General features: G+C 41.6%; 1 protein-coding gene across 3 annotated transcripts in view; it reads left to right on the top strand.

The window, feature by feature from the left end:
- The window catches only part of PPP2R2B (protein phosphatase 2 regulatory subunit Bbeta), a 459,915-nt gene that overhangs the window by 154,248 nt on the left and 284,059 nt on the right, over positions 1-21,608 (top strand). Inside the window, exon 1 of one of the 3 annotated variants that reach the window (XM_020964280.2) lies at positions 16,859-17,027. The exons of 1 other annotated variant lie outside the window; for it this stretch is intronic. In XM_020964280.2, the coding sequence (XP_020819939.1) occupies positions 16,958-17,027 (70 nt within the window). In that variant the 5' untranslated portion in view covers positions 16,859-16,957. Of the gene's footprint in view, positions 1-16,858; positions 17,028-21,608 lie in introns of those variants that run through there. One more of the 3 variants, XM_078150511.1, reaches the window with a different exon arrangement.

Here is a 21,608-nt window from a genome sequence, read left to right as displayed (position 1 = left end):
CTGCCTATCTTACCCCACTGTATCTATTCCAGACCCTCTTCCCTTCCCTCTAAATAGAGGGCCTTATTTCATATTTTACTGAGAAAATTAAAGCTATTCATTTTCTCCTACTAGTTCTGCACCTCAAATTCACTCAGTAAACTCCATCTTAGAGGTCAAGACCCAGGGATTGATGTTGATTCATGTTGGATTGGGGGAGACGGGCTGGTTAGTTGATATTCAAACTTTTGCCTATTATCGATAAACCAGAGTTCCTAAATTTTTCATAAACATTTGTCTTTATCATCATTGGATAAATTATTCACCTGGTTCTGTTGATTTCACTCTCTAATACTCAATACAAGACTTCACAGATTTCTTTGAAACTATCCCTTTCACAATTTCATATGGTACAATAGTATTCTATCACATTTGTGTACGGTAATTTGCTCAGCCTTTCCTCCTCCTCTGATTTCCATTCTTTGCCACTTCTAAAAAAAAAGATATAAATATTTCTGTATATGCTGTTTGTTTTGTTTAGAACTAATTCCTTTTTTAATCTACCCTCCTTCTAATTTCCCTTTCTTCTCTCTTTTCTTTCCTATTTCCCTATTGAGTGAAATGTATTTCTGTACCTAAGTCTATGTGTATGCATTCTTCTTTCCTTTGACCCATTCACACACAAAAAAATGAAATTAAACTGTTAAATGATCCCCCCCAACCCTCTCATCCTTGTTTGTATAAAGGTCTACTTTTGCACCCAGATTATGTGAGATAATATTCCTTAACCTTCCTTTCCCTTCCTCCCCCACACCCAATGTATTCTTTTTTTCTCTCTCTTCCCTTTCTTCTTTTAAAACCATCAAGACATAACATAACTCCTCACAGGCTTTGTCTAATTAGACTCCCTCTATGGTTCCTCATTATGATAGAGTTCAGAAGGGAAACTGAAAAATCTCCCTATATTTCAATGTACATCCTTGTTCAGTCCCTCATGATTGTTCTTTAATGCTTATTTTTATGTTTCTCTTAACTCCTATGTTTGAACTTCAGAATTTCAACACAGCTTTGTTTATTTCATCAGGAATTCATGGAAGTCTGCTATTTCATTAAAGTCCTATCTCACCACCCCTATAAGATTATACTTGGTTTTGCTGGTAAGTTATTCCTGGCAGTGAGGCTATAAGCTTTGCCTTCTGGGATATTGAATCTCAAGCTCTCTACTTCAAAGTCTCTCCTCACTCCAGTCCACCCTTTGTTCAGCTGACAAAGTGATTTTTCCTAAAGTGTAGATCTAAACATATCATCTCCAAACTCAATAAATTCTAGTGGCTCCATTTTACCTCCAGGATTAAATATAAAACCCTCCATTTGGCATTTGAATCCCTTCCTAACCTGGCCTTCCTCCTTCCCAGTCTTCTACTTTATACTCCTCACCTCACTACTTACTCTTCAATTCAAGGACCCTGGCCTCCTTACTCTTCCAAGAACAAGACTCTCCATCTCTTAGCTCCAGGCTTTTTCTCAGGTGTCCCTCATGCCTGGAATGTTTAGTTTTGTTTTCTTTTTGTCTTCCCCTTTAGATTATGAGCTTCTCGGGGGCAGGGACTTTCTTTTGCCTTTCTTTATATCCCTAGTGTTTAGCACAGTGCCTGGTATATATTAGGTATTTAATAAATGCTTGTCGACTTACCTATTTACTGACTGACTTGGCACTGGGTAGTGGGTGACAAAGCTTCCATTTGGTACCTGTTTTCCATAGGGTGCCTTGTTACATGTCTAAGGGTGCACTGTACGGGTCTGAGACCTCCTCTTGCCCTGAAGCACAGCCTCTCCCTGAGAACTCGTATGCTCCCTGGCACCTCATCCCAACTGCCTGCAGACCTTTCAGTTTGTCTCCTTGTGCTGGCTTTGGCTAGGAAAATGATTCACTGTGACTTTTTCTTGTATTTCCCATCAGGATTTCTAGATCTATTTAAAGGAGTTTGGGGAAAGGAAGTTCACTGTGTTACATCCTGCTACTCCTCTATCTGGGCTGATCCTCCCAGGACTTAATGATTTTCCATCCATGGCACGTCTGGCATCTGTGCTGTTCTCCCCACTCACAGGGCCACCATCACAGATCTCCATTTCCTTTCACTGTTGCAATAGCCTCCTGATGGGTCCCCCTGCTTCCACCCTCTCCCTTTTCTAACTCATCCTTTAAAAAGCTACCACACTGACATCCCCCTGCTTAAGAAGCTTTCATTGCTCCCTATGCCCTGTAAGATAAAATACAAACCCCACTGTTTCGCATTTAAAGCCTTTCACAAGCTAGTTCCAAGTTAACTTTTTAGACTAACTTTGAATTCCTCTACCTCATTCATTCTACATTCCAGCCAAAGTATCCTATTGATTATTCCCTGTACACAATATTCCTTCTAAATCTTCGATGTCTTTGAAGAAGCTCTTTCCTCATCTCCCACTCTTGATATCCTGGTTTTCTTCAGGGCTTAGCTCAAGTTCTGCCTTCTACATAAGACATTTCCTGATCCCCTCAGTATTAGTGCTATACCCCTCTGAAATTACTCTGGCTGCTAGGTGGCACAGTGGATAGAGCCCTAGGCCTGGAGTCATTAAGACCCAAGTGCAAATCCAGCCTCTAACATTTACCAACTGTGACTTTGGGCAAGTCACTTGACCTCTCTTTGACTCAGTTTCATCTACTATAACAATAGGAATAATAGTAGTATCTACCTCCGGGGTTATCATGAAGATCAAATGAGATAACATTTGTAAAGTGCTGAACACAATGCCTGGTGCTTAGTAGGTACTTAATTCCTTTACCTTCCCCTTCAGGTTTGCTCTGTAAATATGTTTGTGCCCAGTGGAATGTAGGCTTCTTGAGCAGATGAAAGTTTCACTTTTGCCTTTGTATATTATTGTAGCACAATATCTGTCACACAGTAGGCATTTCATAAACATTTGTTGCTTGTTGACTGTTAAGCCTGGAGAAGAAGGGACTTAGGCAGGATGTGATAATCATCTTCAAGGGTTGTCAGGTAGAAGAAGAATTAAGTTTGTTCTGCTCAATCACAAAGGGCACAACTGGCAGTAAGGGATGGAAACTGCAAAGGGGGGAATTTACACCTGATAGAATGAAAAAATTCTGAACAGAGCTGTGCCCCAGGGAAATGGACTCTCTTGAGAGGTAGTGAGTCCCCACTTCTCGGAAGTCTTCAAGCAATGATCATCTGTCAGGTATATTGTAGAGAGAAGCATTGCTTGGGTGTGTGGATTGGACTGGACCAAGTCTCCCTTCCAAACTAAGCCTGAGATTCTCTGAGATATTTCCACTGTGTGTCTACACACAAACATGCACGTGCATATACACACACATATAACAGGCAATGTGGTGCAATGGTAGGGAGCTGACCTTAAAGTCAGGGATACCTGGATTGATTCCTACCTTTGATACAATGTGGTTGCATGAACTCTGGAAGGCAAGTCATCTGAGCTCTCAGTGCCCCAGAAGCCTCCTTAAAAAGTATTGATCTAGGGGCAGCTAGGTGGTGCAGTGGATAGAGCACCAGCCGTGAATTCAGGAGGACCTGAATTCAAATCTAGCCTCAGACACATAACACTTACAAGCTGTGTGACCCTGGGCAAGTCCCTTAACTCCATTGTCTAGCCAAAAAAGAAAAGTATTGATCTATCTATCTATTGATCTATCTATATAGAACACACACACACACACACACACACACACACACACACACACACATACACACACGGGTTGTAGAAGGTGTTCCTACACCAGTGGTCCAGACACATGTATATCTTCTGTGTGTGTGTATGCATGTGTAGAGAGACACACACTTTCTCTCTCTCTCTCTCTCTTTCTCCTCTCTCTCTCTCTCTCTCTCTCTCTCTCTCTCTCTCTCTCTCTCTCCCCCACACACACACACATAACAATTGTGTATAGGTGTCAAAGATTAATTAGAAATCAGTACATTAAAGATGCACAGTGTGACTGAAAAAAGCCCTGCCCTCTAAAATCATCCAAGAGATTACTGGTAGTTTGGGAATTGATATCCATAGTGCTACCTTTTAACTTTCCCCATCTCCGAATGGCTATAATTAGGTCCAGATGCCCAGCTGGGAAGTTATTCTTCTGGCAGTGACATCTGGCTCTTTGGCATATTCCCCTGGCTTGAACTGAAGCTGAGTGCATTGGACCAACCAGCTGCCCATTTAGTCACCATTATAGTGAATAAATGTTGTATCTAATTATCATCCTCTGTGCTCCTTGCACTTGTTCTAGAGAACTGGTCTATCACGAGTGGGGCCTTGAAGCAAATGAAAAGTCTTCTGGGTTCATGTTCAGGTGAGAGGATGCTTTGACCTAGTTTTGCTTTAGTTTAATAGACCCAGAAAATATATAGGTTTGGTTTGGGTTCAAACTGGCTTTACTAGATTTTTAAAAATCAGTATTGTATTCATTAAGATAATATTTGGGTTTTTGCCAGCTCCAGCATATTAGGAAGACTCATTCAGATGTGGGGTTCATAAATGAGTTTAAATTCCCTTACTAAAATTATCTTTTGAGGAAAAAAAGAAACCCCTTATATACCTTTAAGTAAATTTTCCTCCTTAAGTTAAAATAGTGGGACTTTTCTTCCTTTTCAGAAACTGAGTCACTGTGGCAGTGACTCCCACTTTTTTGGTGTTATGATAATTATTTGATTTCATAATGATGTAACATAACATAATAATTACAACAAATGGAATGTATACAACACTTTTAAGCTTAGAAAGTCGTTTATGTGAATTATCTCATTAGAGCCTCCCAATGATAGTGAGGCAGGTGTTGGAGGGACCAGCATACCTATTTTACAAATGAAACAACTGAGGCTCAGAAAGATTGAGTGCTCCGTTCATTGCCACAAGACTAGTAAGTGTTAGAGGCTGAATTTAAATCTAGGTCTTCCTGACTCCAAATGTAATACTCTATTCACATTACTGTCTCCTCTTAAAATAATACTACCTTCATTATTATTATTAAAATAATACCAACTTTATTATTATTATTAATGTTATTATTATGATGATGATGCACAGACCTTGAAGTTTTATCTGTGTAGGGAATTCCCACTGTGGAAACTCCATTCACTGATGCAGATTGGCAACTCATCAGTTATATATAATCCCAGAGGGTTGTGTAGAGGCATGGAGAAGATACAACTTGCTCAGGGTGGCCACGCTGCTAGCATGTGTCAGAGGCAGGTCTTCAACCCAGGTCTTCTTTCATTCAAGTCTGGCCCTCCATCTGCTATGCCTCATTGCTCCGACCAACATAGGTATATTAAAATTTTGTTTTGAGAAGCTCATAACACTTCTTTAGTTAGCTGTAGATACCTTAGATATTATAATCAGACAAAGGTTGGAAATTCCTACTCTAGCTAAATGGAGATCTATGAGACATATCTATATCCATTACAGAGGGTGATTTGTACTGATAGAGGCAATTTTTTCATCTAGAGTTCCCTACACCAATAAAAATACATTTTGACAAGTCCTAGGCCAAATGTGTATATGTGTGTTGTGTCATGTATGTTTATATATTTGGTATACCAATGAAGATCAGCAACTACCCTGCACCTTACAGTCTTAGGGAGTTGCTTGGGCACTTACCTTCAGGGGCACATCAATTGTATGTCAGAGTCAGGACTTGAGCCCAGGCATTAAAGATTCTGAAACCAACTCCCTATCCATTATATCATGCTGCTGCTTTATAATATATATTTGTAGTGTGTGTGTGTGTGTGTGTGTGTATATAGCAGCTTGGTGGTACAGTAGATAGTGTGCCAGGCCTGGAGTCAGTTAGACTTAATTTCCTGAGTTCAGTTCTGACCTCAGACACTTACTAGCTTTGTGACCCTGGACAAGTCACTTAACCCTCCTTGCCTCAGTTTTCTCATCTGTAAAATAAGCTAGAGAAAGAAATGACAAACCACTTCAGTATCTTTGCCAAGAAAATCCCAAATGGGATCATGAAGAATCAGCCACAATTGAAAAACAACTAAACAACAACAAAACATATACAATATACATGCAAATATGAAACATTAAAAGGGAAGATTATGAAAGGATATCGGCAGGAATTACAAAGTATGAAAATTTATTGATGAATTGTGATCTGTATTGGTGATAATAGGCTTACTTCAGTGATATTTTCTCTTTCCACATATATATATGGAATATGTATGTATATATACACATACATATATATGGAATATACACATGTATACATATATTTGTGGAATATATATAGTATAGAAATATATATATATACATATACACAAAATATATGTGTCACTTTGTGTATATGTGTGTGTGTATGTATACATACATATGTGTGTATGTACCAATGACAGGCAGTATAGTGTAGTAGATATAGAGATAAGAAGCCAGCCTCGCAGTCTTGGAACCAGGAGGTCCTCTGTTCTGTATGTAATACATACAGACTTTGTGACCTTGGTCAAGACTATTAGTTACAGAGAAGGTGCCTACCTAATGGACATTGGTAGAGGAAGTTTCATCATTTGGGGGTTTTCTATACTAGTGAAATCACATATCCAAATGGATCTATCCCTGTTTCTCTGTCTTTGTCTTCCCTTCCTTCCCCTTCCCCCTTTCCTCCTCCCCTCTCTTCTACTGCTTCTCTCTCTCTCTCTCTCTCTCTCTCTCTCTCTCTCTCTCTCTCTCTCTCTCTCTCTCTCTCTCTTTCTCTCTCTCCCTCTCTCCTTTCCCTCTCTTCCTCTCTCGCTCTCTCTCCCTTTTTCCCCATGTACATAAAGGTATATACAAATATACATAGGTGTATATATGCATATACAAAATACATATATATAGACACACACATATAGATCTATACATGCATGCATATATAAAATGCTTAGATTAGTCCCAGTTTAGCTGTCAAGAAAATCAGTAGATGGAGGACAAATTCATCACTTTCAGTGCACAGAGTTGTTTACCTTACCCTTTAGGTTCTTATTTACTTTAATTTAATATTTCATTTTTCACAATTACATGTAAAAATTTTAATATTTAAAAAAAAACATTCTTGAGTTACAAATTCTCTCCCTCCCCCTCCCCCTCCTGCTATTGAGAAGGCAAGCAATTTGATATGTTATGCATGTGCAGTCATACAAAATGTATTTCCATGTTAGTCATGTGAAAGAAAACAGACAAAAAGAAAGTAAAGAAAAGGTGTGCTTTGATCTGGCTTCAGATTCCATCAGTTCTTTCTCTGGAGATGGATAGCATTGTTCATCATAAGTCCTTCAGAATTCTCTTGGATCATTGTATTGCTGAGAATAGCCAAGTCATTCACAGTTGATCAATCAAAAATATTGCTGTTACTGTGTACAGTGTTCTCCTGGCAATGCTCATTTGACTTTGCATCAATTCATGCAAGTCTTTCCAGGTTTTTCTGAGAGCATCCTGCTTGTCATTTCTTAGAGCATTATCACAAATCCCCTTTTATTAAGGGGATTTATTCTGCAAAGTTTGGATTCATTCAAAGGGCTGCACTTGAGGATCTAGAGGGCCACATGTGGCCTCAAGGCTGTAGGTTTCCCACTCTTGCATAGTATTCCATCGCAATCATTTACAACAGCATGTTCAGCCATTCCATAGTTGATGGACATCCCCTCAATTTCCAATTCTTTGCCACAACTAAAAGAGCTGCTATAAATATTTTTGTACATATAGGTCCTTTTCCTTTTTTGTTTTTTATCTCTTTTGGGATACAGAACTAGTAGTGGTATTGCTAGGTCAAAGGGAATGCATAGTTTTATAGCCCTTTGGGCATAGTTCCAAATTGCTCTACAGAATGGCTGAATCAGTATACAATTTCACTAACAGTGCATTAGTATCTCAATTTTCTTACACCCCCTCCAACATTTGTCTTTTTCCTTTTCTGTCATATTAGCCAATATAATAGGTGTGAGGTGGTAACTCAGAGTTGTTTAAATTTACATTTCTCTAATCAATAGTGATTTAGAACATTTTTTCATGTGACTATACATAGCTTTGATTACTTCATCTGAAAACAGCCTTTTCATATCCTTTGACCATTTAGCAATTGAGGAATGGCCTTACTTCTATAAATTTGACTCAGTTCTCTATATATTTGAAAAATGAGGCTTTATCAGAGAAATGTTCAGCGAATTGTTTCACAGTTGTGATGACTAACTGCATTTCCCTCCATCCTGTTTCCCCCTGTTTATCCTACTCTCTCCCTGAGTCTTCCTGACTCCAGTCCCAGCCCTCTATGCACTGTGCCACCTCACTGCCCTGTGTGAGGACTCCCTCCTATACAAAACTGAAGAATGCTTCACTTTTGCTACATGACCAGAATCTTGACTTTTCTGGCCATGTGTGTCTAAATGTGAAGAAAGGAGGAGCTGGATTTTAATCTTGCCTCAGACATTTACTTCCAGTATGATTCTGGGCAAATCACTTAACCTGGCTCCCAGCTGCCTCACCCGAAACATGAGTTGCCATGGAGCTCTAATTCCACGAGCCCCTGAGTTATTGTTGGCATCTCTACACCACGTCATCTACACAAATCATCTTGGCAATGTGCTATACCAACCAGGTAACCTGTGAAACTCATGGCAGGCATTGAGCTTCAATGTGGGTGGATCCTTGGATTGCCTGTCTTGAAGGTTGTTTGTTCTCAGTAAATGATGATGCGTTCCATACTGCATTTTCTACAATACACAAGTTAGAATCGGAATCATTATTCTGAGTAGGCTCTCAAGAGCTCATCTGATTCATAGATTTAAAACTTGAAGATATCAAGTCCAACCCTGTCATTTTACATATTAGGAAACAGCCACAGGAAAGTTAAGTGAGGTTATACAGCTAGTATCTAAGGTAGGATCTGAACCTGGGTCTTCCTCATTCCAAATCTACTCTACCATGCTGCTTCTTTTTTATAGGTAAGACTGTGCTTAAAAATTAAGCTGATTCTACTTCTCTGGGTCTCATTTTCTTTACCTGTGGGGGAAGAGGGGAGATAATCACAGAAGCACAGAATTTCAACGTAGGCATCTGGTCCAACTAAGGTGAAGGCTAAGTTGCGTGGTGGGTAGACAGCACTGAAAGTGATGTCAGGAGTACTGAGGAATCCTGCCTCATATACTTAATAGCTGTGTGATCCTGGGAAAGTCACTTAATTTTTATCAGCCTCATTCCCCTTATTTGTAAAAATGGGCATAACAAATAGCATCTACCTGACTGAGATATGTAAAAAGGCATTGCAAACCTCGAAGTGCAATGTAATCACTTCTGTTGTTGTCATCGAGTTACATCTGACTCTTTGTGACCCCATCTGGGGTTTTCTTGGAGTGCTTTGCTATTTCCTTCTTCAAATCATTTTACAGATGAGGAAACTGAGGCAAACAAGGTTAAGTGACTTGCTCAAAGCCACACAGCTTAGTGTCAGAGGGCAGATTTAAAGTCGGGTCTTCCTGACTCCAGGCCCAGCACTCTATCCACTGTGACACCTAGCTGCCTGATGCAACCACTAGCTATTATTAATATTATTTACCGGTACCTAAAGAAGAATCTTCTATACCTAAAAGAAGACATGCAGTCTTCTTTTAAGACTGAGGACAGGGAACCCATCACCTTCTAAGGCAGTCTCTTCCATTTTTCTACAGGCTTTATTTGCTAGGAGAGTTTCTTTTTTTCATGGGCCTGAAATATCCCTCTCTGCTACTTCTAGACAGTACTCCCTGTTCAACCCTCTGGGAGAAAGAAGGAAAAAAAACTGAATCCCTCTTGCACATGAAGGTTCATCAGATCCCTGAAGTCAGCTATCATCCTCTTCCCTCCCATCCTGTCCCTTCTTTTTCCCAGACTAAACATCCCCAGTTCCTTCAGGCATTCATTAAATGGTATGAAGTTGAGACCTGGGTGCCCTCCTTGGAATACTCTCTAATTTATCAATGTTCTTCCCCAAGAATTGAACATAGTACTCTAGAGGAGATCTGACTAGGGCAGAATGCAGCAGGACTGTTACCTGGTCCTGAAACTATGCCTCTTATCTGATTCATCAGCTTTTATAGCTGCCATTTTGCTCTGGTGACTCATATTAAACATGAAGTCCACCAAAACCTCCAGATGTTTTTCAGATGAATGGCTGTCAAATCATCCCTCACCCATTTTGTACTTGTGAAGTTGATCTTTGAACCAGAAATGAAACTTTCCATTTATCCTTAACTTTCTCACATTAGATGTAGCCTCATGTTCTAAACTGTTGGAATCTTTTCTTATCCCAATTCCATCATCTAATGTGTTAGCTATCCTTTTGAACTTTCTATCTTTCTAGTGTCATCTGAAAGTTTGATTAAAGTTCCATCTAATCCCCTATCCAAGTAATTTATAAAAAAAATATTAAAAACCATAAGGCTAGGGCAGCTAGGGGGTGAAGTGAATAGAGCACCAGCCCTGAAGTCAGGAGGACCTGAGTTCAAATGCAGCCTCAGACACTTATTAGCTGTGTGATCCTGGGCAAGTCACAAACCTGATTGCCTCCCCCTTCCCCCCCCAAAAAAAGCATAAGGCCAAGTATAGATCTCCAGTGCACTCCACTAGAGACCACCTTCCTCTGAATCTGAACATCCAACTATTTTCAAATACACTTACCCACACCACATTATGGGTACCTCACATTTCTTCATTTTTTCTGGGTAAACCAAATCTATGGTTTTCTTTGCATCTACCAGTCTAGAAACACTGTCAATAATGAAAATGGGGTTATTCTGCTGTGACCTAATCTGAATGAAATTGTACTGACTCTTTGTGATAACCCTTTTTCAGCTGTTCATTAATCTCTAATAACCACTTCTAAATTTTTGCCAGGAATTGAAGTCAATCCTATTGGAATTTAGTCAAAAATTCTTTCTCCTCTTTTTGGGGATAGTTCTTTTTTCTTTTCCAGTACTCTGGAATCTCTCCCATTTTCCACAATCATTCTGAGATCACTGCCAGAGGCTCAGCAATCACTTTGAGTTGACCTTTCAGTAACCTGGGGAGTAGAACCCCTAAAGTTCAAGTTTTATCTCATTTACTATCTCCCTGCTTATCTTGGGTTTCAACTCTCTTACCTTAATTCCAGGGGGTGTGCTGGAGCCAGATTGATTGTTACATTTTCATCATGAATGTTCAGACCTTGGAAACTGACAAATGGTACAAATCAGCGATTGATTTATTGTTTTATTGATTGTCTGGACTTTAGAAAGTGATGGAGAAAATGTTAATAATGCTGATCAAACTTAAAAGGGTTGTGTCTACTTTTATTCTTTTGGAAAGTCAATTGTCAGACATTTGCCAGCATACAACTGCTTAATTCTTTCATGGATCCATTATCTCACCAATGTGGGCACAACCCCACAATTGTGCAGGTCACAGGCGGGCTATACCTTCTCATCCTCTGTGACTCTAGTCCCACGACCTCCTAGAAATTCTCCACAAGGAATCTAACACTGGGCTAACGGCTTTCTCCTACAACTCTTGACATTATATGGATAACAAAGGACCACAAAAGATGTTATTCTTCATTCTCATTACACTACTGACCCATCTCCTTGTCTGGTTACAAATCTCTTTGTTAATCTTTAATACTTCTTCTGGTGTGCAAATCTTCACTGGTCATGGCTAGCAGACTATTTCTACTCACCATGCCTCTCTCCATTGCTGTTTGTGTGATCCACAGCTTCAATTCTTCAGACTCTCACCTCTTAATCTCTTTAGACTAACTTGCTGCTAGATAGCACCACGAGGAGAAAACTGGTATTTAAAAGCTAGATGTTTGTTGCAGAGAGAAACTTGGGATCATTATAAGCATTGTGCCATTTTGCAAATGTAATCCAGCCTGTTCTTTTTCTCCCATTCAGTTCTAGACCCAAGATAGCTATAGTGATAAACCAGCTCTAGTTGTCCATTCAACTGCATATCATTGTCTTGAAACTGGAAGACTTTATCCAGCTGGCTTTTTTTCCCTGTGTGGATAAGACCAATCTCATTTAAGTGATTATGGATTTTATTTAGGAAGCTCTATAAGACAGGAAGAGCACTGGGGCTGAACCAAGTATACACAGGAGAGATTTGTGCTGGAGATGACAAATTTTTGTGGTGTTAAGGGAAATATTCATAAAATATCGGAAAGAAAGGAGGATAGCAAACACTTTAGAGAATATCTTAAATGCTATTACTGTGAAAATTACCATACCATGTTAACAGCTATCAACCAGCATGTCTATTTTTTCATCTCCGCAAAATTTTAATGAGAATAATCTAATAATACTACTAAATAGTTGGCATTTATACAGCACTTTAAGGTTTGCAAAGTACTTCATATACTCATTTCATCCTCATAACGACTCTTTCAGATAGGAGTTTCTTACTATTTTCATGTCACAGTTGAGGTAAAGGAGACATAGAAAGATTAAGTGGTTTTCTCAGTATCACAAAGCACATAGGTGTCTAAGTAAGTTTCCAATCCAAGTCTTTCTGGATGCAAGTCCAGATATAGAAGTATCAAATGCATTCTTGATTATGGCATGCATGAGAAAGGAACCTATTTTTGTTTCCATCTTAATATATATGTGTACACACATACATGTGTATGTTCATGTGTATATACATATATATGTATATAATATTGTTTTATGTGTGTATATGTATGTAGCTACATTGGTCTCTTTAGACAACTCTCCCCTTTTCCTCATTAAGAATTATTTCTTTTCTTGTCTTGAAAACTTCATCCTTAAGAGCTTCCCATTCTTGGGCTGATTTTCCTTGTAGAATTTTAATCTATGGGATCCTACCTAGCCCTTTTCTGGACATTGAAATCTACTGTGCCCAAATAAAAGATGAATGTCAAACTATGGATCAAATTTCCTCCTAACACAGATTCTGGGTCTCTTCTCCCCTTGGAACACTTCTACAAACTAGCTCCTCTGTATGAATAAGAATCAGATCTGAAATAGCCATTTCTGTCCCTACTCCCAGGCCATCTTTTGGATGCACCTTTGCCAGGAAAGGTACCTCTTTATCCCTATCCATTACCCACCCGAATTCAATATTAGAATGTAAAACTGTGACAGGCAGGAACTCTGTTTTTGTTGTTTGTTTGTTTTTAATATCCTCGAGGATTATTCCAGTGTTTGGCACGTAGTAAGCAGTAAGGGCTTAATAAATGTTCTTTCATTCATTCTCCAAACTGGTTCCTTCACCTTTTAAGGGGCAAAATTACCAATTAAGACAAGTTACAAAATTATTAGCTGCTCTCCTTCTGACAGAGATCCAGCAGATATCTAAATAATTGAAACCTCCATCATTATATGACATTATTCCCGACTCATGATCTATTTCACAAACAGTTCATCTATTTCCTCTTCCTGTCTACAAGTGGTTTGTAATATATTTCAGAGATAGTATTTTTTCCTTCTTCTTTTTATCTTCACCAAAATGCTTTCTCAATATGTATCCTCCCTTTAGTTTCTGGATATTCCCCCCCCCCCCATAACTATTGTGCAGTTTGTCCTTCATTCTCAAAGGCGGCCATGATATCGGGGAGGTGATGACATGACTTCCAGTTGACTTTGATTTGAGTGAGGGAAGGCTGCACATTTTCTAAATCCACAATGCTACTAACCCTTAGCTTTTCCTTCTCAGTTAGGTATAAACTTGCAGAGTCTTTGTCTGGTCATCTGTCTCACCCTATCAAATCTCAGTGCTTCCTATGAGGTCAATTTTACCTACTTGGGTAAGGACCATCTTGCATATTACCCATACTTTGTGTGTTTATGTATGACCATTTCTTTTCTTTTTTTTTTTGGACCATTTCTTTTAAATTACAATTTATTATTATTGTGTCTCCAGAGAAATTCTATGACTCTTTACTTCTATTCTCCTATCTATGTTGTAGCTACTCTCCTTGCTTTCTGACTTGTTGAATATGTGTGTGAGGTTAAGTGACTTCTATGGGTTCACACAATTAACAAAAATCTGAGAAAAGGCACTCAGGTCTTCTCATTCTAAATCCAGTGCTTTCCCAGTAGACTGCTGCCAAGACAGCCTTAATATCTGAACTGGCCTAAGTCACTCCTGTATCCAACATATCTTTGGATAAAGAGCTAGCCCTGGAATTGGAATCTGGCCTCAGACACTTTACTAGTTGTGTGATCCTGGGCAAGTCATTTAACCTTGTTTGCCTCAGTTTCTTCATATATAAAATGATTTGGAGAAGGAAATGGCAAACCACTCCATTGGTTTTTTGGATTGTTTTTTTTTTGCCAAGAAAACTCCAAACGAGGTCATGAAAAGTTGACATAGCTGAACAAGAACAAGTTAAAGAGAAGGCATAGCTCTGTATTGATAAAGGAAGTCCCTTACCAGGAACACCCCACATGGATGAAATCACAGGCCTAGTAAAACAAACAAAGAAAACAACCAGACATTTCATAAATGTATTTTTAAGTAGCATTCCAGGCATCTGGAGTTTTCCATCACATGAAGATAAAACAAAATCACAGGGAAGCTGATCTTTCCCTTCCTAAGTCATTTGAGGGCGCGTTTCCAAACTCTTCTTCCAAAGAAGACACTGGGTTTTTCACATAGCTTGCTAGATTCAGCTTGAGGCTATGTGCATTTTTTTTTCCTGGGGAATCAAAATGCATAAGTTTCCATCTGTTAGGAACATTTATTCTTCATTAAATCTAGTGGCAATTCCCAACGTCGGTTTAGAACTTGTTTTCCCCATTTTTTCGAACTTCAAATACTTTCTAAATTGTGTTAGCTGATGCATTGGATGTGTATAATTAACTGACAGGTCTCCCTGGGCTCATTTAGCTAAACTTGTGGAGCTTAACTGAGCAAGACATTTGCTGATGTCTCTCCCTGTGGTGACACCCACTAAAATGAATACCTGAAACAGAAAGAAACAAGTGAAACTGTTTTCCCCCCACGTTGTTTTCAGATGATATTTATTCCTCATATCTGGGCAGAACTATATGATGGAGGTAATTATCACAGTGTGTTTCAAATGCATGGTTGGTTTGCAAAAGGAAAATGGGAAAAAATGCCATAAATGTTTTCTTCCCAATCAAAGAAGGCATTCTGAAGGGTCTAAGAAAGACATCAGGAATAGCAGGCTGTCTTTTTAATTGAGCCGCTCAGAATCCCCACTGGATTGCAATGCATCTCACTGGGTGTACAACTTCCGTACACTTCAAAGGGCGTTCCCTGCCTAGAGGAAATTCAAATGATTCTTGGAAGGTTGTGTGTATAAAGGCCAAGCAAGTAAAAAAGCTGAAGCAATTTTCCAGGTTAGAGAAAATTCCAGGGACTGGACGTACTGACGTTTTCTCATCAGATTCACAGTTCACTATACAGTTTTTCCATTTGCCCGGAAAGACACGGAGAGACTGTGCCTTTCTGCACTCGGGGAGTGGGATTCCTTTGGATTTGTATATCCTTTGCCTCTGATAGGAAGGGAGGTGCCACACTTGCTAATCCTCTCCAAGCCCTGACCATAGCTCCCAGGCTATCCTTTACTCAGTGGTCTACCACTCTCTAGTCTCTTGCCCCACCCCCCACCCCAGACAAATTTAGGGAAATAAGCCTCAGCTGCACCCAAGGTGCCCCAGAAACAGGCTGCAAAGGGGAACCAGTATGTAGGCTTCCCACTGACCTAAAGCACAGTCTCTTCCCTTTATCGCTTCTCTTAATCTCACCCTCCAAAGTCCCAAGTCCCTGGAGGAGGGAGCCCTATATCCTGTGATATAGGGGTTTTGGGGTGTGTTCCCTTATTCCCACATCAGATCAAGACCCTCGGTATCCTAGACCTGGAAGGAACTGTTTGGGAGAGAATAGGGTTGGCAAAGGCCACTGCTGCTCTGGGTAACCTGGTGAGCCGGGCGCTGTGGCTTTGCCAGGTGTTGGCAGTGTAGGGGACCGCGAGTTGCCTCGCTCAGCTCCACTGCAGCAGGAAGGAGCTGCCATCGCCACTGCGGGAAGAGTTGCCGGGGCTGCTGACGCGGTTGGACAGAGGCAAGCTGTAGGGGAGGAGCTGGGCTCTTAATGCACCAGCCTACAGTACAGCGCCCCGGCAGCCGCCTCCTGCAGCAACCGGGGAGTCGGTAGCTGCTACAGCAGAAAGCAGAGGAGGTGGCGGCGGCGGCGGCAGCAGCAGCAGCAGCAGTAGCGGCTGTGAGCGCACGCGTGTGGGTGTGAGTGTGTGCACCCGCCCGCACTCCAGCCCGGCGCAGCGGCCAGCCCCTCTCCCAGCCCCCAGCCGGTTTCTCTATCACCGCCCAGTCAGAACCACCCACCAGCAGCAGAGACCTAGACCCTCTTTCTGCGTGGCGTGGCGTGGCGTGGAGTGGCGTGTTGGGACGAGCTTCCGTCCTCCCAGTCCACCTCCCCACCGGAGGGAGTCCCGATCCAGAAAGACACCATTTTGTCGCTGGACGCTTTCCGAAGGGGGGGGAGTGTAGTGTCTTTGGAGTGGCTGCCAGCAAGGGGGGAACCTGTTGGGCATCTATCTCCCCAGTGCGGAAGATCCTGCCTACTCTGAGCATCTCCTCCCTGGGCTGGACCAGACCCTGCCGGGCTCAACGCATCCTTCTTGCACCAGGGCAGCAGTGGCTGCAGCAGCATCTCTGGCAATTGAATTCCTAGGAAGCGGTGCTGGTACTAGCCAAAGCAGCGTTGAAAATCGCGGGCGTAGGAGGTGACATCTCGATTTCTTCTCTCCTCGGCTTCTCTTCCTTCTCCTCCTCCTGCTCTCAGGGAAGGACTATGCTGTGCTCCCTGCTTAGACCCTGTCCCCCTCTCCTCTGAGGCTGGCGGCGGGGAGAGATCATGGATACTTGTCTGCTGGCTTTTAGTTTCCACACAAGTAACCCTGCTGTCAATGGAGGAAGACATTGATACCCGCAAAATCAACAACAGTTTCCTGCGAGATCACAGCTATGCAACCGAAGGTAATGCTTCCCGCCGCATTTAACCCTGTGGGGCCTCAGCCAGAGGAACTCGCGAGGTGCAAGCGTTCTGGAAAGCAGAGTTGGTGGTACAGGAGGGTATTGAGCGTCGTGGGAGGAGAGCTCATTGCCCGGCAGCTCAGGGTTGGGTTGGAGAAGGCAGTGTGGGGAACTGTGGTCTCCGCCTGCAGGCTCCCCTGCTATGTCAGAGATCTTGGTGCCGCTTTAGCCATCCAGGGCCTGCCTGAGGAGCTCCGGTTTGGAGCAGCAGGTGGACCAGGAGTGCGTCTGAGTTAAAGGCCTGAAGAGGGGGCCAGATCTCGGGGGTCATTTCCTAGCTAGAAAATGACTCCAGAGAATCAAGTTGCTGCTCCACTTAAGGTGACCAGGCTTTGGAGGTGGAATTGAGGTGGAGTGGGTGGGTGAGAAGCCCTGAAAGGCAGCAGAATGATGTTGCATGTCTTAGCGGTTCTGTGGAGGGCAGGATTTCATTTCCTGCCCATTTATCTCTCAGATGGACGGATACCTGGATTGGCAATCATTCAAGCAAAGGCCCTTGGCAAACAAGGGCTGTGGAATGGTTGGGGCATGGGGGACATAGATGTAGGTGGTGAGTCCTAATCTAACACGTGGGGCAAGGAAGACAATCAGCTGGCCTTAAAAATTATGGTTATGAATTCTGCAGCAGCAGTTTCTGCTGAATCAACAGCCAGCAGGAAGGAAGTGTGCTCAGCAGCCGGGCCTTTGCCAGGAGGAGAAATTGTCTTTGCTTCCTCACTCAGCTTGTTCTTGGATTAACCTAAATCCTTAAGCAGGCAGGCAGAGCCAGCAGGTGGATTTTCAGTATTCTTTGGTGTGTGGAGGTTTTCCTAAATCCAAAACTTTTCCATTGCTGTTTTTCATTTCCATTCCTATGCCCTAAAACCTATGGATGCTGAATATAGATCACTAGGGAGCAGAAGCCACCTATCATCTTCCCTTTTCTCACTGCTGCATGCTTCAAGCACTCAGCACTGTAGGGCACTGATTGGACTGGGACTCAGTAGACCCAGGTCTGATCCTTGGTAAGGTGGAAAGAATATTGGACTTGGAGTCAGGAGACCTGGGTTCTTGTACCAGCTTTGTCACTCACTAGCCACGTGATCTTAAGTAAGCCTCTTACTCTCTGGGGCCTTTTTTTCTTCTTGTTCTCATCATCAGTAAAATGAAGAGTTGGACATTAGAGAGGGAGGGTGAGAGAGAGAGAGAGAGAGAGAGAGAGAGAGAGAGAGAGAGAGAGAGAGAGAGAGAGAGAGAGAGAGAGAGAGAACTATTCTATGAAAAAGTTTAGAGGCTCCTGTTAAGAGGGTAGAAAAAAGATTTTTTTAAAAGATCCGAGTAAGATGAAATGGAGTGGGGGAGGGAAAGAAGAGAAGTTCATTCTGAAAACATCAATACAAATTTTAAGCTGTCAGTAGGCTCAGTGTTTTTCCTTTTTTTTTTTATTAGAAAATCTTTTACATGTTGACAGGCCTGGTGTAACAGAAAGAGCTAGAAGGATTGGGTTCAAGATGGCTGTAAGAGTCACTTGAACTCTCTGACTTAGTTTTCTCAAATCTGTAAAATGGGAGCTAATAATGCTAGGGCTCTTCTGAGGATCTGTAAGTGTAAGATATTACAAAAATTGTTATTACAGATATTAAGATCATGTGACCTCTTTCCTCTAGGAACCTAAAGCAGAAAACAAACATTGTGCCCAAAGGGTAAACTAATATTTTTGAGGCTTCTTCCCATAGAAAGTACTATGGGGTTTCTTTATTTCACTGGGTGGCAGATTCTTATCTCCCAACCACAGGGCTTTTGTCACTAATTTGGCTTTAGGTTGAGTTTGTTTTGCACTGTTTGGGTGTGTTCTAGAGTAAGAAAGTATCCTTATGCCTGAAAGTTTACTAAGAGACTCATTGAGATTTATGATTACAAAGCAACAAACATATAAAATAGCACTTCCTTTTATTCTGCTCCTCATCACTCACCCTGCAAGAGGCAGCCTCTAATAATGAGTAAGGTAGTAGTAGAAACTTTTCTAGATGGGATGAGGTTTAGAACACTTTGCACAGCGTTGATGTGCACTAAATATTTGTTGAATGATCAAAAAAAAATGGCTTTTCTTGTTGTTTCCCAATCTTACAACATTGATATGCCCTCATGATTTTCTTTTATTGCAACATTTTAGACCCTGAAGCTGCAGCTCCAGGTTCCTATAGCAGCCACAGGAGGAGGGGAGAAATTGCTTACATCCTTTTTTTTTTCTTCAATAAATAGAGTAACTGGGCAGCTAGGTGGCGCAGTGGATAAGAGCACTGGCTCTGGATTCGGGAGGACCTGAGTTCAAAACTAGTCTCAGACCAGACACTTGACACTTACTAGCTGTGTGACCCTGGGCAAGTCACTTAACCCCAACTGCCTCAAAAATAAAATAAAATATAATAAAATAAAGTAACTTTGTAGCAAAGAATTGCAATGGTATTTTCAATAGTATTTTTAAAAAAATTTTAAATTCTGTGCGTGCTTGTGTGTGTGTGTGTGTGTGTGTGTGTGTGTGAGAGAGAGAGAGAGAGAGAGAGAGAGAGAGAGAGAGAGAGAGAGAGAGAGAGAGAGAGAGTGAGAGTGTGTTTGAGTGTACACACCTGTGATTTCATTAGGTGGGTAACTCCAGATGAGAGGATAGTATCAGAGTCCGAAACTGTGCCCAGGTTTTCTTGATTCTGAGGCCTATTCTCAGTCCATTCGGCCATGCTGTCCTCCCTTTCCTGCTCACCTCCTTCCCCTACACTCTTTTCTGTCTCACCCAGGTTTGCAACCTCAGAGTCATTCTTAAATTCTTGTTTCCTCTTCTCCCCTCCCCATCAGTTACCGCCTTTTGTCTCCACAGCTTCTCTCCCGCTTGACTGCCACAGCTACAGCCCTAAGAGTAAACTGTCAGGCTCTCCATACCACTTACCTGGACTACTGCAAATGCCTTTTTGGTTTCCCTGCTTCTAATTTCTTCCATTTCCACACAACTTCTTTTGGCACAGGTCTGGCCCTGTCTAAGCTCAAGAAGCTGGCCCTTCTCCCCATCGTCTCTAGGATGAAATGCAAACTCCTCCCTTGCCATAATCTCTCCATGCTTACTTCGCATACCCCACCCCCAGCCCCATTTCATACCATGTTCCAGGCAGGCTGACCTTGTTGTTGTTCCCAAACCTGGCATACCATCTTGCCTCCTGGTATTTGCACAGGCAGTGCTCCATGCCTGGAATGCACTCCCTCCTCATCTCTAAAGCAGAGAATCCTTAGCTTCTTTCAAAGCTCAAGTCAGGTTCCACCTTGCCTGATCTTCTGGATCTTACTATGCTCTCCTTCCTCCAATTTTCTTTTACTTGCCTGCCTCTGGAAGTGTTGCATTGCCTTGATGGAAAAATGTAAAATCCTGAGGACAGCGTTTGTTTTGTTTTTGATCTTTGAAACCCTGCTAGTGCTTTGCACGTGTGTGTCGTTGGTGAGTTGTTTCCGTTATGTCCAGCTTTCCATGACCCTGTTTGGGATTTTCTTGGCAAAGATACTAGTGGGATTTGCCATTTCCTTCTCCAGCTCATTTTACAGATGAGGAGACAGGGTTGAGTGACTTGCCCAGGGTCACACAACTAGTAAGTGTCTGAGGCTGGATTTGAACTTGGGTCCTCCCGACTCTAGGACAGATGTATTACCCCACATAGTGCTTGATAAATATGTGTTGAATTGGATCCACATTGGCTTAATAACTGATCCTACCTTGCAGTGAGAATAAGAGAAAAAGGGATGACAGATAAAATGAAATTCAGATATTAGGAAAAAACCATAATGACCTTGGAATGGAATACTCTATATCATTTTTTCCATTGGCCCATCATAGTAGATTTTTTATTTAACAGCCAATGGAAAGGGGGATAATCACTCCCCTTTAGATTACTGCCTGAACACATTTAGGGATCACTCAAAAATCACATCACCCTTTCTCTCTGTTTACTTATTTAATTCTATCGTACCAAATGGGTAGATCTGTTGGCTCTAATTCTGAGGCCTTCCATTTCTTTGTGCTCCTCTTTGGGTTCCTTCACCGTTTCCTTTCCTTCCCAGCTGTTCAGGTCTCTGACAATTTTTAGCAATTCTCATTTGCTGTTACCTCTAGCCCGGATGATCTCTAAGGTCCCTGCTAGCTTCGAGCTCCTAGGAAGCTCTGCCCTCAGCTCTGATCATTCCACACTGCAGTATTCTATTTAAAGCCAAAAGGCTTTTGCTGGGTAGTTAGTGTGAAGGACTCTAAGCTCAATTTGCATCCTAAGTGGTAGCTGCAGGCAAGTTCATTCTGTGGAGAGCTGGGAAAATGCTAGGAGCCAGTTTTACCTAAGGTGTTTTTTTTTCTTTTTGGTTATGTTTTTTTTTCCTAGGCTGGTGAAATGAATTCCCAACGTGTGTACTTATTAAAGGCATTTCCTATCTTGATGTCCTTTTTTTAGCTTTGTTTGAGCACTAGTATATTTCTAATGAATCCCTTTCTTCCCTTCCCTAAGAATTCCCAGTACC

Source organism: Phascolarctos cinereus, unplaced genomic scaffold (genome assembly GCF_003287225.1).
Source record: "Phascolarctos cinereus isolate Bilbo 61053 unplaced genomic scaffold, phaCin_HiC Scaffold_2;HRSCAF=192, whole genome shotgun sequence".
Lineage (NCBI taxonomy): Eukaryota > Metazoa > Chordata > Mammalia > Diprotodontia > Phascolarctidae > Phascolarctos > Phascolarctos cinereus.
This window is presented reverse-complemented; position numbering and strand designations above follow the sequence as displayed.